This window comes from Hemiscyllium ocellatum, chromosome 1 (genome assembly GCF_020745735.1).
Source record: "Hemiscyllium ocellatum isolate sHemOce1 chromosome 1, sHemOce1.pat.X.cur, whole genome shotgun sequence".
Taxonomy (NCBI): Eukaryota; Metazoa; Chordata; class Chondrichthyes; order Orectolobiformes; family Hemiscylliidae; genus Hemiscyllium; species Hemiscyllium ocellatum.
In genome coordinates this window covers 123,719,089-123,738,358 of record NC_083401.1, presented here as the reverse complement: position 1 = coordinate 123,738,358, position 19,270 = coordinate 123,719,089, and the positions used below count along the sequence as shown (strand labels likewise).

At 39.6% G+C, this 19,270-nt stretch overlaps 1 protein-coding gene across 3 annotated transcripts in view; it reads left to right on the top strand.

Moving 5' to 3' along the window:
• Window positions 1-19,270, top strand: part of cpeb2 (cytoplasmic polyadenylation element binding protein 2) — a 120,290-nt gene that overhangs the window by 25,805 nt on the left and 75,215 nt on the right. For all 3 annotated transcript variants that reach the window (XM_060825396.1, XM_060825404.1, XM_060825387.1), the window contains one exon: window positions 11,621-11,711. In XM_060825396.1, coding sequence (XP_060681379.1) covers window positions 11,621-11,711 — 91 coding nt within the window. The remainder of the gene's footprint in view (window positions 1-11,620; window positions 11,712-19,270) is intronic.

The window sequence follows — 19,270 nt, the reverse complement described above, 5'->3', positions numbered from 1 at the left end:
TGACTGTTTCAGGCTTTAATTTCTGCATCAATACCATAAGTTGTGCGAAACGTTTGGAACTACCTCCTTCCTTCGCCTCTACTGAAACTCTCCTCATATCTCACTACTTTAACCAGAGTTGCCTATTATTTCTTCTTTTGACTTCTTTGATTATACCTCTGGAACTTCAGGTTTTTCAAGTTAAAAGTGGTATAAAAATTGATTTCTATTTTAATTCGTATTCACAAGTCAATTTTTAAGTTTAGAATTTCAAAATGTTCTGATTATTTGCAATATAATGTTCTATACTGCATCATTTACTTTCCCAAAGTTTTCTGCAGCTGTCTGAATTGAATTCGTGCTTCAAGATTGAGGGTACAATATTCTCCAAGTTCACTTCTTAATTGTTTTTCTTAATTCCTCTCCTCCTTTACTATATTGAGAACAAGCCTCGTTCCTGATGAAGGGCTTATGCTCAAAATGTTGTTTTCCTGCTTCTAGGATGCTGCCTGACCTGCTATGCTTTTCCAGCACCACAGTCTTGACTCTGATCTCCGGCATCTGCAGGTCTCACTTTCTCCCAATAGACTGTGGTGAACCAGCTCCTAATTGAAACCTTTGGATAATGGGAGCAGATTGAATACGGTTTAGTTTTTAAGTTTGGATTTAAGATGTATACCAAAGAGCAATCTCATTGGGGCAAAAGAACGCCCAAGAAGTACAATTTATTGTCATGTTAGTGTAGAATTTACTGCATGGAGAACTGATGTTGTAACCTGCTTGTTGCACATCGAATGTATGCTCTTTTCAAATTTAAGTAAGTTGAGATTGCTAAGCCTGGGTAGCTTTTGTTATATCGCTAAGATTCAGTAGCCTGTTCAAAATGACCCATATGCCTAGGACATAAGGGATAAAGTGTTGCATAACACACACGTGTTGGCATGTTTCATTTAACTGTGATTTTATCACAGAATCCCATAGAGTTGGCATATCTCTGGAAGGTTGGATTTTGTTGATCATTACAGCCTGACCAATGAAAATACTTTGCATCATTGTAATAAGCTAATTAATGCCAAAATTGAGAGTTCTCATTTGAGGTTTTAAATTTATCCAGTGTGAGAAAAAAATACATCATTGTTTCAGCAAATACAAGTTTTAAAGAGATTAACATAAACTAATGCTAAGGCACTCAGAGGTTAAGTTTTGAACAAGAGTTCAAGTTTTTTTTATAGCTTTTCTAATAAAGTTGTTCACAAAACGTGGACATCGCTGCCTAGACCGTATTTATTTAAAATTCCTAATTGCCTAGAAGATTAAGGATCAGCCGCATTGCTGTAGGTATAGAATCACATAGGCCAGACCAGGTAAAGATGGCAGGTTTCCTTCTCTGCACTGCACTGGTGTATACCAGATGAGTTTTTATTTTACTATAAACAGTGGTTATATGGTGGCCATTAAAACAGCTCTGTTCTAGGTTCTTTAAAGTTGAATTCAGGTTTCATGGAATTCAAACCCATGTCCCCAGAATATTGGCCAGGAGTTCTGGATTGCTAGTTCGGTAACCATTCTCTCTTTCCCCTTTAAAGACTGCTGGCTCGTATTTTAGGTGGGTTCTTTGGCTTGGTTGGAGCCTAAGAGTAGGGAAGTCTTACTGTAACTTTACAAGGTGCTGGTGAGACTGCATCTGGAGTACTATGAGCAGTTTCGTTTCTCTTGTTTAGGGAAAGATACTGTTTCATTGGAGGTAGTTCAGAAAAAGTTGACTTGGATGATCCCTGGTATGAACAGATTGTCTTATGAGCAAAGGTTAGAGGTGTGGACTCTACTTATAACCGTAGTGGGCGGCACGGTGGCACAGTGGTTAGCACTGCTGCCTCACAGCGCCTGAGACCCGGGTTCAATTCCTGACTCAGGTGACTGGCTGTTCTCCCCGTGTCTGCGTGGGTTTCCTCCGGGTGCTCCGGTTTCCTCCCACAGTCCAAAGATGTGCGGGTCAGGTGAATTGGCCATGCTAAATTGCCCGTAGTGTTAGGTAAGGGGTTAATGTAGGGGTATGGGTGGGTTGCGTTTCGGCGGGTCGATGTGGACTTGTTGGGCAGAAGGGCCTGTTTCCACACTGTAAGTAATCTAATCTAATCACTGAAGTTTAGCAGAATGAGAGGTGGTCTTGAAGCACATTAGATTCTGGGGTTTGACAGGGTAAATGATGAGAGGATGATTCCTCTTATGGGAATATCTAGGACTGGAGGACATGTTCTCAGAACAAAGGGGTGCCAATTTAAGACTGAGATGAGGAATTTCTTCTGACTGACTGGTGAGTCTTTGAAATTCTTTGCCACACACAGATGTGGGGCAGAGCCCTTGTGTATATTTAAAGCTGAGAGGGATTCTTGATCAATAGGGAATCAATGGTTACAGAAAATAGGCAGGCAAGTGGACATGTGTTGGATAAACCTTAATGCCATTTGAGGGGTCAAACAGCCTATTCCTATTTCTTATGGTCTTGATTAATATGTTCAGAAATGTTATGTCACATCTTCAGGGTAGTTAGTGTTTGAATCTGGTTCTTCTGTCTCTGAGATAGGAGCATTACCAGTGTGCCACAAGCAGTTTCTGTGAGCACTTCAATATTGTCCTGTTTTGGAGTAGTACAGCTGACATGCTTTGTGGAAAGCACCAGTGGTTGGTCCATCCCTCCTAAATCCCTCCTTCAGACTCGTTGGGAAATATGGATTTTGCTTGTGAACAGGGGACTAGTTTTAAGCATCTTAGCATGGAATGCTATAAATTTGCAACCTACTACTGCTGTTGTAATAAATCCTAATGTGGCCACGATTTTCATTCCAGAAGCATCCTTCAAATAGTTTCGTATATATCACAAAACTAAGATAAAGTCATTGTCTTGAGTAACATTTAAAACTGCACACCTGAATGAACATATAGACATGTAATCTTCTACTCATAAATTGGAAATTTAAAACTGCATGCACCTACTCAACTTTGAAGAAGCAGAAAGCTAAGAATACACTGTTTAAAGTATGTAACAAGTAATATTTGTTGTTTTGTTCAGTGATGTACATGTGGTAAGGAACATTTACTGTTTTGGGCACTCCTTGTGTCTGCAACAACTACTGTTGGATCAGATTTAACAACATTAGATCCAAAGTAAAGTTTTTTTTAATTCCAGATTTACCTCAGCCCAACTTATAAACATTTATACCAGATGAGGGTGTAATGTTTTTGTCATTCTCCCATGCCAATCAGATTTTCTAGCCCCCAACTAAATGTCTCAAAAGGAAGATTGCTGTAGGCCCATAAATGCTAGAAGTTCAATTGAGAAATGTGTTTTCCTTTTCAGAATATAGGTGTTGTTGGCAAGTCAGATGTGTATGTATCATCAGTCCTCAAGTACCCTTGAGAAGATGGTATTAAGCTACCTTCCTGAACTGCTGCACTACATGTGACTGTGCTCCCACACTCTTCTTATGCAGTTAGTTCCAAATTAGGATGATGCGTGTCTTGGAAATAATGTTATACCCAAACTCCTGATACCTTTGCCTTTCTAGATGGAAATGTTGTGTACTTGGAAGGTACTATTGGAAAGCCTTGATGAGTTGCTGCAGTGCATCTTTAGATGGTGCATAGCAATGTTGAATGCAGAATGTGTTTGATGTATGGGGCAACTGATCAAGTGGACTACTTGTGCACTTGCATGCCAGTGACCACACTATTAGCTGCAATTCACGCAAAAGGTGTCTGATACCATCCTGTTCCTTTTGTGCCATGTTATAAATCACAACACCAGGTTATAAGCCCAACAGGTTTATTTAAAAGTACTAACTTTTTTTTGTGCTGCTCCTTCATCATGTAGCTAGTGACTAGGTACCTAACAAAGGAGCAGTGCTCTGAAAGCTTGCGTTTTCAAATGAACCTGTTGGACTATAACTGGGTATTGATTTTTAACATTGTCCACCCCAGTCCAACACCGGCACCTCCACGTCATGGCCTTTGGGCCATGACAGGGCATGCTTGGTCTAGTTTGACTAAACCTTCACTAGGAGTATCCTGTAGTTAAGATATAGTTTATTACACTTTAGCATCTAGTTACAAGTTACACTGGCATGATGGACATTGTTGGAGACTTTGAGGAGAATCAGATACAGCATCAGTTCTCTCTCCTTCAAGATCCAAATCTGTTCTGATTACAAGTCCGTATGGCATAATCCTAATGGGTGATGCTAGCAGCACTCTTCAGTGTTTTCCTTTCTGACATGTCCTCCACATCCTAGATGATTTGCTTTAGTGTTGAAGCTGCACTCATGTAGTGTAATCTATTGTGTTCCTAATTTGTTTTGCATAATGGAAGAGGCTTTGGGGAATCAGATGGTCAGTCAGTTACTGGAGAGAATTGTCCTGCTTTTGCAACCACAGTGTTTATATGACTGGCTCAGTTAAGCTTCTGGATAGTGGTTGATTATATAATGTTAAATTTCATGAGACGTTGGAGATGGTCAATGGCAGTTAATTTAAAGATGCAAATGTTACTTGCCATTATCAACCCAAGCTTGAATGACATTCATGTCTTGTTACGTGCTAGCACAAACTGTTTCATTAATTGAGGGTTATAAATATTGACTGCTGCAATTAACAGCGAATGTCCCAACTTCCAAACTTGTCGATTGAAAGTCATATAAACAACTGGAGGTGTTGAACCAAGGCTATGCCAAATGGGTTCCTGTATTGATATGAATTAGTTAATTGAATGAGCAAAATATTAGCATGTGAATTACAACCTGGAAAATGTAAACTAACTTTTTCAAGAAAACTGGAAAACCAGTATATTATTGAAGTGGTGAGAGATTGCCGAACTCTGAATTTAAAAGGAATCTAAGGTGTTTTGATATGAATCAAAGTTTAAAAACAAATACAAAGTAATTGGGAGGATAAATGGGTCAAATGTTTATTGCAAGGGGAAGGAAAGATGAAAGTTAGAGGCCATGGTGAGACCCTATCTGGAGTACTATTTGCAGTTTTGATCTCCTTATTTAGATAATATGCTTGTTACGCAATTCAGAAAGCATGCTGAACTGATACGTGGGATGTGAGATGTTATCTAATGACGAAGATAGACAGTCTAGACCTCTAGCATTCAGAAAAATGAGAAGTGATCTCAGTAATACATACAAGATCACAGGGAAACTTAAACGGTGGACTTGTCTGCCCTTGTTGGAGAGATTAGTACTAAGAAAGACCGTTTAAAAAGAGGGACTTTCTATTTAAGATGGAGATGAGAACTCTTGTGTTACGAGTTCTTATCATTTTCTTTCCTAGAGTTGTGAAGTCAGACTTATTTAGTATTTTTAAAGGCAGAAGTAAATAACCTTAGATTCCCTTGTTAAATTGAGAATCTGTCTGGCTAAGCAAGAATGTGAAGTTGTGGCCACATTTACGGATGATCCTCGATTTAGCTGAAGGATAATAGGCAATATTTCATTCAGATAATCGAATGTCGGATAGCATAGTTAGCCACTCATCGTGACCATGTGATCTTGTTCAGATCATCCGAAATTTGGTTAGTTGAATGCCGGATAATCAAGATTCCTGTGTATTCTTTAGTTCTGAAACTGATTTGCATTGAATAACCACAACTGTCTGCCTTTCTGCTTATTATAATCCAGCCTGTGGAAAGTTTCCACTTGCCTAATTACTTCAATGAAGTTAAGGCTTAGACCAGTTGGTCAAGAGTTGCCTTTATGCCAGGGATAATTATGATAATTCCCAACAGTGGAAACTTGCATCTTTGGATTTTATCTTCAGTAAAAGCTTACTAAGTCTCTGCACCATTTAATTCTAGTTTGAGCTTTACTAAAACTCTTTTTTTGAAAAGAAACAAGTTGTGTTTATTAACAGCTGAGTAACACTTTTGATGTGCTGTCATTGTAATAGACATGGCAACCAATTTATTTGTTTGATCTTGCTGTGTGCAATGTCATAGCTAGCCAGATAATGTATTTTTTTTCTGTTTATTCCTTGTGTATATATTGACCAAGCCACTAAGAAAGCTCATCTGCTCTTGGAATAGTGCAGTAGGTTCTTTTACATCGTTGCAGGAAAGATGATGGTGCCTCCATTCGAAAGCTGTGCCTAAGAATAGCATCTTTGACAGTTGAGCACAGTTCTGAGGGAGTGGCTCCAGGGCCTTTTTTGTGAAATTTATACCAACAACTTTCTAATTCAGGCAAGATTGCCACATAGTTGGTGTGCCTGAGTAGGCAAATCAGTTTGACAGGAAAAATTTTTGTTACTTTTTTGAATCAAACATGTAAAGAACATTTGAAACAATTTGTAAGTGACCCACTTCCATCACAATGGCAAAATTGCTTGAACCTATTGCTCATGTTTGTGCTTGGTCGACTTGATTTGTTTCTCTCTCTCTCCCTGGTTATTACTCATTTCTTCTTCAGCCTTCACAGTGTGAAAGGGTGTGGTATATAAGAGTTTCAATAGTGTATAATAGTAGGTGTTGTCTGATTATAAGATGAGCCACAGCAAAGCTGCACTCGATTTTCTGTACTCCCTTTCTGTATTTGAAAAACAACTGGAGTATACTGTGCTTGAATTTCAGTATTGTAGTCGGATTTCAACAAATAGATAAGCGCAACAATCTCACTTTTATTATGCTGATCTGATTGTTGATGGAAGCTGTAGGATTGTTTAATTTTGTTAATTTGAATTGGCCAGTGCTTAGTTCAAAATCTGCCGAGAATTACTAAAATTTAAACCCCAATCCTCTGACTCCACATGCTGCAGTGTGGACAGCAGTGTGTGCTCCTTCAGTTTAGTCAAATAGTTTATTCTTGTGATCCAGCTGTAATCCAGGTCTGAGAACTTCATATAACGTAATGTTGAGCAATAAAGATGTTGAATATATGAAGTTTAAATCTTAGTCCTATGCCTCGTTACTGGATTCCTGTAAGGATAGTAATGGGAATGCTACATTTGCTCAACCAGTCAGAAAGCATCCTTTTAAGCATAATTTGCCGTAAGGCACCACTAAAGGTTTCAGTTTTTGTCCCAAATCATTTTCCACAGATGCCAAACTTGAAAAGTAAATGTATAGTAATCTGAACTAGTCAAGTTGTTTTCATTAGCACTATAATACTTATTTTTGTTTAGGAGTCGAGCCTGCGTCCTACCAAGCTTGGTGTAACTTAATCTCAGCAGATTTATTCTAGTGAATTTCGTCTAGTGAAGGGAATAAACTTCCTGCCAAAATGATGGCAAAATATTGGATGCCTTTGGCAGAAGATGTAACTCATTTAAATAATGAAGTAAATGTAATAATCTCTCAACTTTTAACCAGTCAAAATGTGCTTCCGTTCAATATTTAAAGCTATATCCTTTTTTGTCTTTGCTGATCTCCTTGACTAGTCCTTCCCTTTCTGCTTAAGAGCTGAATACATCAACTCTCCATGTGCATGGTTTGAATTATTCACACTTCTGTCCCCAGTATGTTGATGAGGCACAGTTGGAATTGTTTGCAAATTCATATTTAGTACCTGAAATGTTTTTATTTTTAAATAGTTATATACACCCAAGATCAGATGGTTTTTTTTTTAGTTGGTACAGTAAAATAACTGGATAAATGATTCAGTAAATGCTCCTGCATGTGACGTTCTCAGTACTCATTTGATGTAGTACAGGGTTTTTTTAATGTCTCCTTGCTGAAAATCTGCAAAATAGATTGATGTTTAAAAATGTTTTGTTAAATAAAACATCCAATAACTGCCAAAAGTGCAGTGGTACAGCTGCTAAAAAAGTTTGATATACATTGCAATCATCTTTGCCTTACATAGAGAGTGAATGCATAATGTTATGCAAGTGAGTAGAATTGCTTTAAGTGCAAGTGTACGTTGGATTAGATTATAAATTGCAATGTTTTAACAGATTAGCTCCTTTTCTCACTGTAAGCATGCAGAACAGCCTGTTCCATGAATGCTCAGTAAGCTAATTGCAATTAAGTAAACATATCTTGCCAATGTTTACGGTTATCTGAACCCAAGATGAGAATATTGACTAATATTGACTTGGCTATGGCCAAGTACTGGAAAATGGAATTAAACTAGATAAATGCTTGATGACCATGGCTGTTATGGCTCCTTTCCTTGCTGTAAAACAAAAACAGAATTTCTCCATTCTTCTTTTACATTGATTTACCAAAGTACAAACCTCAACATCCATGTAATTATATTTATAGGGTAATATGATCTGCAAGAGTAAAAATTGCGACTTCTGACTCCCTCGAGTCCCAATCAATTGTCTTGCCTATTCCATTGTTGATTTAACAGGAAATTGCAAACTGAGTAGCTTTATCCTGTTTGGATTTGAGTTCTTGCATGCTTATATTAGAAGTCCGTGTATATGTTTATGGCACTTAAAAGATTAGGGATAGTGTTAATGAGTTTTGCAAAAATACAGTGAATTACTAGACATTTTACAGTGGATTACTCGCCAATTTTATGTATTTTGTAAGCTAGCATGCTGTACATCTGACTATAAGCATTGTCTTGGTCTCGACAGTGTGCACTAAAGCAAGATTAATTGTGATTCCATTAACTTGTGTACATAATACATAGAAATTGATGCCCTGATTGGGTTTGATCATTGAGAAACAAACAAAAGGGAGAAAAAAACCCTTCCCAGCTAACACATTGACACAGTAAAACTATTGAACAAGGAAAATGATTGCATAAAGGCTCATTTTGCTCCAAAACCTGTCCTAAGTAAGTTCCCTGAGTTGCACACTTGTAAACCTGAGCCTCATCAACATCCTGTTGTCAATGTCCTATCTCTGCCTAGATTCTCTGCCCCATGAACCCTGCGGTTATTGACCTATTTAGGCTTCAGGTCCCGTAAAGCTTTAATTTTTAACAGTTATATCACTGTTTCAATACCCATTATGGTCTTGCACCTCTCCATCAATGAAAACTCCTCCAGCTCAACAATCCCTATCAAGATCACTTCATTTGAACAATTTTGATCTGTTATACACACTTGTAATGTTTTAACATTTTTATACAAGATTTGCCTCTTTCACCCCAACTGAAAATTTTAACTTGTCTGCTTCTATCGACTGCAACCTTTTTTAAAGGCAATTTGAAGAATGAAACAAAATATTTTCCAAGGTATTCTTGGTGTAAAACTGGCATACTTTATCAGTTGAATTCTTTCAGCTTTGAGATTAATGGAGGAAGAATTATTCTGATTATTGTGTAGCAGCATTGTAAATGCATTCCTAAGAACATGTTTACAATGTTACAGCTCGCTTTCCTTTCTACTCCCAAACTCTGACCTCTGTTATTTTAGCTTATTTTCTGATCGTGTAAATGCAGTTGAAAATGAATAGCAAGAGAACTACTTCCAGTTGGTGTTATAAATGTGCAATTACATTTTTACTGATTGTGGTTATTGACTGGTAATAGGGTTCTTGCTTTAAAACAACTGACGAGCACAGTGTGTATACATAACAAGCACAGGAAAATAAGGCTTTGACCTTGCTGTTGCATTGTTTGGAAAATTTTGTAACAGCTAATATATTGAGTAACAACTGAAAAGAAACTTAATCGAAATAATCTGATCTAAGTCATTTTCGATAGGAATAAATTGTTCCAAACTTAATTAAAACTGGTGAAATGTTAAAGTAAGCAGTTGACTAAGTATTTGAAAGGGTTTACTTACAAATTTAGAATAGAATAGCAGATTATTGTCACTTGTATTTAGGAAAATACAGTGAGATCTGTATAAGTCTCCACAATTTGCCATTTTAATTATAAGAAATATATTTGAGGCAAAGTTAGGCCTAAGTTCATCTTCTGTTCCCTCCACTGCTCCTGGGTTTCTGAAGGAATTACAGGATGCTGCTGCTAAAAGCTGCCCCTGATGCCAGCAAAGCAAGGATTTCCAGACTGGACCCACCACGCTTCCTCTGCTAAAGCCAATACTGAAACCACTACATTGCTGCCATAACAAGGAGGGACACATTGGACCAACCAAGTTGCCTGCGCTGAAGTTGTAACTCAAACCATTGCCACTTCAGTCACTGCCAGATTGCTGTTTGTAGCCATGAGGAAACTGGGAATGAACCAGAAGCACCATACTGCCACTGCTAAAACCACCACACTGCCGCCAGGAGGAATGGACCAAACCGGCCAACAATATAGCTGTGGCCACAAGGAACCGAAATCCAGATCCACCATGCTGCTGCCACAGCAGGCCCTTGCAACTGCCTTCCTCCCTCATAGCAGAAGGAAAGAAAGGTAAAGTTTGATACAAAAGAGAAATGCCGAAATAAAACAAAAATAACAAAGAAGAATGTGACCAGCCAGGTGAGCAGGAACGAGTGTACAGGAACCCAAACACACCTTACCTGCCACTACTCCCATCCAGTCTAATAGTCTATGAAATAAAAAGAGAATTGCAGTTTTGCATTTAACATTTTGTTGAATGTAGATTTTAAGATCCTGTGAAATTTGTTAGCTGAAAAGTGAAAAATGTAACTTGGCAATGCTGGTGTGCAGTCTACATACTGTAAATAGATTTAATGTTGAGACAATTTGGTGTAATTGTTTGATCATTCTTTGAAAATGTTAGTCTAGATTTTCTGTTAAATATGGAGACACCATCAAATATCTGGAGAATGATCCTTCAATTTTAGCACATTATTCTAATTGAACAAAATATAGTAAAGGACAAATTCATAATATGTATCATCATAGATTTAAAAAACCAAACTAGATAATTGTTGACAAGCATTTCAATTGATTTAATGTTCATCAATACATATGCCATGAGCCATTTTGCTGATTAACGACCAGGGAATGGACTGGTGCCAAATACAAGTAGTAGGAGTCTCCATTGTCTTGTCAAGAAATTACCTTGGACTTCCCATGCTTGTCATATGCCCAGGCAAGGGCAGTAATCCAAATAGGGTGGGAATGTCCATTCCCCTCTTCCACCTGCTCAATGATCATTTGGAGCAATCCCAGGTTGATAAAGCTTTCAAGTCTTGAATGTGCCCCTCTCCAATCACTGCAATGAAGATGGGCAGACTGTGGTCATCAGGACAGAGATCCTATTTTAGAACATTAAGTTGGTGATTTTTTTTTCTGACAGCCAACCAAAAGCATTGGGAGCATTGGGCCCATTGCAGTTGCAACTGCATAACCTGTCCAGAGCTGCCCCAGTAGATACTTTTCTTCTCCACCCCCCCCCCACCTTTCAGACATTTTATCCTGCTAGGACTGTTGACGCCTGAGCTTTCCTTAGGCCATCTGATCTGAGGTCTGACACTTTGGCTTTCTGATTTTTGTCAATTGACAGTTTGATGCGCTCTCTTTGTCTTAGAGACTTATTTTTTTCTCTAACTAATGGTCAATATAACTTAGACATTTGACGCCTGAATTAGATTTGTGTTAAAGGCTATATCTTGTAGTTCAGAATGAATTACTAATATTGTATGACTACTGTCAAACAATTTATGTCCTTTTTTTGGTGTCCTAGTGTATATTGTTATCCTACGTTGTTAACTTGGCTTCTAAATAATGTAGCAGTAGTTTGTTTAATGTAATTTTTTTGTTTACAGGATCGCACTCGTTTATATGACTCCCTAAACATGCATTCACTTGAAAACTCGCTTATTGACATAATGAGGGCTGAACATGATCCACTGAAAGGTAAGTATTAACTGTTCATTCTTATAATGCAAAGAGACATAAGATTTTTACAACATATTCATTCATCCTTATAACAAAAGATCTAACACTTTGTTTTCCTAGCATTCATATACTAATTTGAACCTAATATTAGGAAAATTAAAAGTAAAATGATGCACATGTGCAACTGTGCAAAAGTATGATTTTGGACAATCGGAAACAGAAAGAATGACTTAGTGTCTAGGAAAGCAATAACAAAACCAGTTCAGAATTTAAAAAATTATTTCACTTAATGAGGAAAAAGTGTGTGCAATGTGATTGCTCTTCTTTGGTATGAAGAGCATAAAGCAAGATCAGACTGGGATTAGTGGATTGGCAAGAGATGAAAAATAAGTTGAATTACATGGAAGCTTGCAACATCGAGCAAGGCCAGTTGATCTAGTCTGTCTAAGTCAGTGTCTTATTCTGCATGTGATCCCACTCAATTTATTTTCCAATTCCTTTCTCCTTCAGATACTTATTCAACATTCCCATAAAAACATTTTGACTCATAAGATTAAGTAGAGTCAATGTGGATGGAAGTTAAGTAAAACGGTCAGAAAATATTGGTGGGAGTAAATTAGAGGCCTCCTATAGGTATTTATGCCATTGGGGAGGGATTATGCTAGAAATTTCTTTTAAATAAAGTAGATTGGTTATCTTATTGAAAATTAAATGAAAGGTTGTTAATAGTTTAAAAAATGTTTTAATCCCTCTTGGTGCCTTAAACTAAATAAATGGAATACTGAAAGTCAGAAAGGTTCAAAGAGGTAGAGTAAGCTGGTATATATTCTAGATCAGTTTTTTAAATAATTGTTTAGGAGTGTGTGCATTTATTGCCAGTCCCTAATTATTCCTGAGCGGAGGCCCTTTTAGAGCTGTTACAGTACAATCACATTGATGTGGGTCTGGAGTCATGTGTAGGTCAGAATAACTAATTTCCTTCCCTACAGAACATTTAGTGAATCTGTGAAAATTAGCAGCAGTTATGACGGCCATGTAACTTTGAATTGTTTTAATTGAAATCCAGTTTTACTATCTGCAATGGTGGCATTCAGACCCATGTCCCCAACATGTTAGGCATGGCTTCTGGGTTTCTTTTCCAGTGATATTATAGCATAACACTCCCTCTCATAAATATCAAGATATAAAGATGTAATATAAAGATATTAAATTATTTTGTCCATAAGACATAGGCATGGAAGTAAGGCCATTCGACCCATCGAGTCCGCTCTGCCGTTTAATAATGGCTGGGCATTTCAGCTCCACTTACCCGCACTCTCCCTGTAGCCCTTAATTCCTTGCAAGATCAAGGATTTATCAATCTCCGTCTTGAAGGCATTTAACATCCTGGCTTCCCTGCATTCCATGGCAGTGAATTCCACAGGCTCACCACACTCTGGCTGAAGAGATGTCTCCTCATTTCTATTCTAAATTGACCCACTCTAATTCTAAGGCTGTGCCTACGGGTCCTAGTCTTCCTGCCTAACGGAAAGAACTTCCCAGTATCCACCCTTTCTAAGCCATGTATTATCTTCTAAGTTTCTATTAGATCTCCCCTCAATATCCCCTCAACCTTGTAAACTCTAATGAATAAAATCCCAAGATCCTCAACCATTCATCATTTGTTAGGCCTACCATTCCAGGGAGCATCCGTGTGAATCTCTACTGAATATGCTCCAGTGCCAGTATGTCCTTCCTGAGGTGTGGGGCCCCAAACTGGACACAGTTATTCTAAATGGGGCTAACTAGAGACGTTATAAAGTCTCCAAAGCACTGTGCTGCTTTTATATTCCATCTCTCAAGATAAATGACCAAATTTAGTCTGCCTTATTTGCATTCTCGTCAAAATGATTTAAAAAAATCATCTACTAATACAGGTCAGAAGTGGGGATTTTCAATGATTGCACAATATCTCATCACCATTTGTGGCTCCTTGGATTCTGGAGCAGTCATGTTCAAATGCAGCAAGATCTGCAGTCCTGGAATTCCTGAAGTGCATTGTGTCAATCTGTGGCATTTGGATTGCAGCAGTTTGAGAGCAGCTCAGCACCACCTTCTCATGCAGCTACAGATGGGCAATAGATGCTGACCAGCCAGCGATGCCCACATCCCATGAGTGAATAAAAATAAAAACCAGCTTAGATTCATGACCACCATTGTCCTGGTGCCCACGCCATTCAGCAGTAGTCATGTCTAGGGGGTGATGCTTTCATGCGGGGGGTAGTGCATGTATGAAATGAGCTGCCAGAGAAAGTGATGGAGGCTAGTACAATTACAACATTTCAAAGGTATCCGAATAGGAAGGGTTTACAGGAATATGACCCAAGTGCAGGGAACTGGAATTAGATTAATTTTGGAGGTCTGGTTGGCATGGGCGAGTTAGAGCCAACGGTCTGGTTCCATGCTGTGCATCTGACTCCGTATCATCTCTCTTGGGAGACAGACTCCCTAAACCAATAACAGGGATATGAAATTGTAGATTTCACATTTCCCCGGGCAATGACGCAAGTCTAGGAGACCATAATACGCTGTAGCCCAGTTCCTATCTTATCTTTTATCCAATATCCAGCAGGAAAAATAAATTCCACGTTCACCTTAATTGAATGGTGAATCTATGTTTTAATAAGTTATAAATTGCATTATAAGGTGCCTCCTAGCCAAAAGTAGAAATTTTATCAATGAGGCTCAGTTAATGTAATTACCCAAAAAAGAAGAAATAATTGGCTAAGTCAAGAGGAAAATGCAATTTCACACTTTACATAATGTGAATCCAAAACATTGTGACACTGTTTAAGAACTCTTGAAGTTATTCATCATTAATCTGTTGACCAGTGTTTGAAAAAGTAATTGACAACATGTAGATAACAGCTCTTGGATTCCAGAAGCAGTTCATGTAAATTATTCTTAGATTTTTTGAAAGGGTGCAGGAATGAAAAGGACCCCCTTATTTATGTATAAATAACAAGTGCTTTTATTTATACTTCCACTTTACACTGTATTGGAAACTGTTCTTGAGGTATTTCTCCAATCAGTCCTTTTGAACTCTTAACTTCAATGATGGTGCTTTCACTCAGATGACCTACCAGAGGAAAACCATAGTGGTCAGTTCTCTGACACTGGCCCAGAAGGGATGGGGCAGAATAGAAAAGCGGTAGGAGAATTGACAGGAGATTTTGTGGTCAGGATCGGGATTCCCGGAAGGTATATTGCCTCCCTGGTGCCAGGATCCGGCACATCTCCAATCGGGTGTATAAGATTCTGAAAGGGGAGGACGAACAGCCGGAGATCGTGTTACATATTGGCACCAATGATATAGCCAGGAAAAGAATCGAGGATATAAAAAGTGATTTCAGGGACTTGGAGTTGAAGCTGCAGAGCAGGACGACCAGAATAGTGTTCTTGGGTTTACTACCGGTGCCACGAGATAGCGAGGCGAGGAACAGGGAGCGGGCACAGCTTAACTCGTGGCTGCGCAGCTGGTGTAGGAGGGAGGGCTTCAGATATGTAGATAATTGGGATGCCTTCTGGGGAAAGGGGGACCTGTACAAGAAGGACGGGTTGCACCTGAACTGGAAGGGGACCAACGTCCTGGGTGGAAGCCTTGCTCGAGTGGTTCAGGAGGGTTTAAACTAGTATGGCTAGGGGGTGGGAACCGGAGCTATGTACCGGTGGTGAGAGTTGATGGAGATCAGGCAATAGCAAGAAGTAGCACAACCAGTGGGAAGGAATTTCCTGGAAAAGAACCAAGGGATCGGTCAAAGTGTGTTTGTTTTAATGCAAGGAGTATCAGGAATAAAAGTGATGAGCTTAGAGCATGGATCAGTACCTGGTGCTATGATGATGATGTAGCCATAACAGAGACAGGAATGGTTGCTGGATGTTCCAGGGTTTAGAACATTTAAAGCGAATAGGGAGTGGGGGGGGGGGGAAAGAGGAGGTGGTGTAGCACTGCTAATCAGAGAGAGTATCACAGTTACAGAAGTTACCATTGCAGAGGAGGGTTTGCTACTGAGTCAGTATGGGTGGAAATTAGGAACACTAAGGGAGCAGTCACCTCATTAGGGGTTTACTACAGGCCCCCCCTAATAGCAGCAGGGAGATTGAAGAAAGCATAGGTCGGCAGATTTTGGAAAAGTGTGAATGTAGTAGAGTTGTTGTAATGGGTGACTTTAACTTTCCCAATATTGATTGGAATCTCCTTCAAGCAGATGATTTGGAAGGAGCTGTTTTTGTAAGGTGTTCAGAAGGGTTTCCTAACTCAGTATGTTGGCAGGCTGACAAGGGGAGAGGCCATTTTGGATTTGGTGCTTGGCAATGAGCCAGGGCAGGTGTTAGATCTTGCAGTGGGAGAGCATTTTGGTGATAGTGACCACAACTGCCTCACATTCTACATAGCTATGGGAAGGAGAGAAGCAGGCACAATGGGAGGATATTTAATTGTGGAAAAGGAAACTATTATGCTATCAGACGTGAGTTGGGAGGCATGGACTGGGAGCAATTATTCCATGGCAAGGGCACTATAGACATGTGGAGACTGTTTAAGGAACAGTTGTTGCGAGTGATGCATAAATGTGTTCCTCTGAGACAGGCAAGAAGGGGTAAGATAAAGGAACCTTGGATGACGAGAGTGGAGGAGCTTCTCTTCAAAAGAAAAGGCAGCTTACATAAGGTGGAGGAAGCAAGGGTCTTGCTCAGCTCTAGAGGATTACAGGCAGGTGAGGAAGGAGCTCAAAAATGGTCTGAGGAGAGCCAGGAGGGGGCACGAAAAAGGCTTGGCAGGAAGGATTAGGGAGAATCCAAAAGCATTTTACACGTATGTGAGAATCAAAAAAAGAGTAGGGCCGATCAGGGATAGCATAGGGAACTTGTGTATAGAATCTGAGGAGGTAGGGGAAGCCCTAAATGAGTTTTTTGCTTCTGTCTTTAGTAAAGAAAAGGACCTTGTAGTGAATGAAACCATTGAGGAGCAGGTTAGCATGCTGGAACGGATAGAGATTGAGGGAGCTGATGTGCTGAAAATTTTGACAAACATTAAGATTGACAAGTTGCCAAGGACAGACCAGATTTGTCCTCGGCCGCTTTGGGAAGCGAGAAATTAGATTGCTTCGCGCTTGCGAAGATCTTTGCATCCTCAATCTCCACTGGAGTCGTACCTGAGGACTGGAAGGAGCCAAATGTAATTCCTCTCCAAGAAAGGAAATGGGGAAAACCCCGGCAATTACAGACCAGTCAGTCTCGCGTCTGTCGTCTGCAAGATGTTAGAAAGGATTCTGAGGGATAGGATTTATGACCATCTGGAAGAGCATGGCTTGATTAAATGCAGTCAGCACAGCTTTGTGTGGGGCAGGTCATGCCTCAAATCCTATTGAGTTCTGAGAGGATGTTACTAGACAAGTTGATGAGGGTTGAGCAGTAGATGTGGTGTATTTGGACTTCAGCAAGACATTTGATAAGGTTCCCCATGGTAGGCTCGTTCAGAAGGTCAGGAGGAATGGGATACAGGGAAATTTAGCTGTCTGGATACAGAATGGGCTGGTCGACAAGACAGCGAGTGGTAGTGGAAGGAAAGTATTCTGCCTGGAAGTCGGTGGTGAGTGGTGTTCCACAGGGCGCTGTTCTTGGGTCTCTGCTCTTTGTAATATTTATTAATGCCTTGGATGAGGTGATTGAAGAATGGGTTAGCAAGTTTGCAGACGACAACGGTTGGAAGTGTCATTGACAGTATAGAGGGCTGTTGTAGGCTGCAGCGTGACATTGACAGGATGCAGAGATGGGCTGAGAGGTGGCAGATGGAGATCAACCTGGATGATGCGAAGCAATGCATTTTGGAAGGTCGAACTTGAAAGTTGAGTACAGATTAAAAACAGGATTCTTGGCAGTATGGAGGAACAGCAGGATCTTGGTGTGCAGATATATAGATACCTTAAAATTGCCACCCAAGTTAACAGGGTTGTTAAGAAAGTATATGGTGTTTTGGCTTTCATTAACAGGGGGATTGAGGTCAAGAGCCATGAGATCTTGTTGCAGCTCAATAAAACTTTAGACCACACTTGGAATACTGTGTCCCGTTCTGGTTGCCCTATTATAGGAAAAATGTGGATGCTTTGGAGAGGGCAGAGAGGAGGTTTACCAGGATGTTGCCTGGAATGGAGGACTTATCTTATGAAGAGAGGGTGACTGAGCTTGGACTTTTTCCATTGGAGAAAAGGAGGAAGAGAGGGGACCTAATTGAGGTGTGCAAGATAATGAGAGGCATAGATAGAGTTGATAGCCAGAGACTTTTTCCCAGGGCAGAAATTGTTAACAAGAGGGATCATAATTTTAAGCTGTTTGGTGGAAAGTACAGAGGGATGTCAGGCGGGTTCTTTATGCAGGGTGTTGAGAGAGTATGGAATGCGTTTCCAGCATCAGTTGTGGAAGTGAGGTCACTGGGATATTGAAGAGACTGCATATGGTCACAGAAATTTGAGGGTTCGTACATTAGGTTTACCTTACATGAGGATCAATGGTCAGCACAACATTATGGGCTGAAGGGCCTGTTCTGTGCTGTACTGTTCTATGTTCTGTACTCTATGGTGTCAATTTCATGGGAAATCCCATTTATCCAGGAACGTTACAATCTATGAAATTTGTGTTGCCTATCTCCTATGTGATTTCCTCTTTGTTTCTTTTCACCTCCACAACTTTTTCTTCCATTCATACAATGTACTTGCTGATGCTTAATAGTTCCCCATTACTGATAACTTTCCAGGACTGCCTTGCCAGCACTTAATTGTAGCTGAAAATGTGTTGCTGGTTAAAGCACAGCAGGTTAGGCAGCATCCAAGGAACAGGAAATTTGACGTTTCGGGCCAGAGCTCTTCATCAGGCAGCACTTAATTGTACACAAACCTATGATGTGTTTGACAATCTCCACTGAACCTTGTTTATACTTTATAGGATGGTATGGTCTCTTGATAGTAATCAGGCAACTGATTTTTTTTTTTCCTTGTCATTCTCCACTTTGGTGACATTGGCCAATTGTCTATCCTTGTGATCTCTTGGCCTCAATCAGCATAAAGTAAGTTAAATCTGGATTTTTTTAGTTTGTGCAACAAACTATGATGCTGTCTCTGATTAGCCAAAAAGTTTCCTGTTGACATTTATTTTTGTTCATGGAATGTCGGTGGCACTTGGTTAGAACTGCAATTTTTTACTCCTCCCTAATTAGCCAGAGGGCAGGTAAAAGTCAACTACATTGCTGTCTGTCTGAAGTCGCATGTAGGCCAGACCAGGTAAGAATGGCAGATTTCCTTCCCTAAAGGATGAACATAAGTGAACAAGATGGGTATTTATGCCAATCAGCAGTGGTTGCATAGTTGGTATTAGATTACTTTGTAAGTATTTTGCTTAAATCTGTTTGTGGCAGATTTTGGGCACAGTTGGAGCTTAACACTACCACTGTGCCACAAAAGCACTTTTACCTAACATCTAAATCAGATGCACTCTAGTCAGCCATATGACACTGCAGATTAGCTTTGTATACAGATTTTTATTGA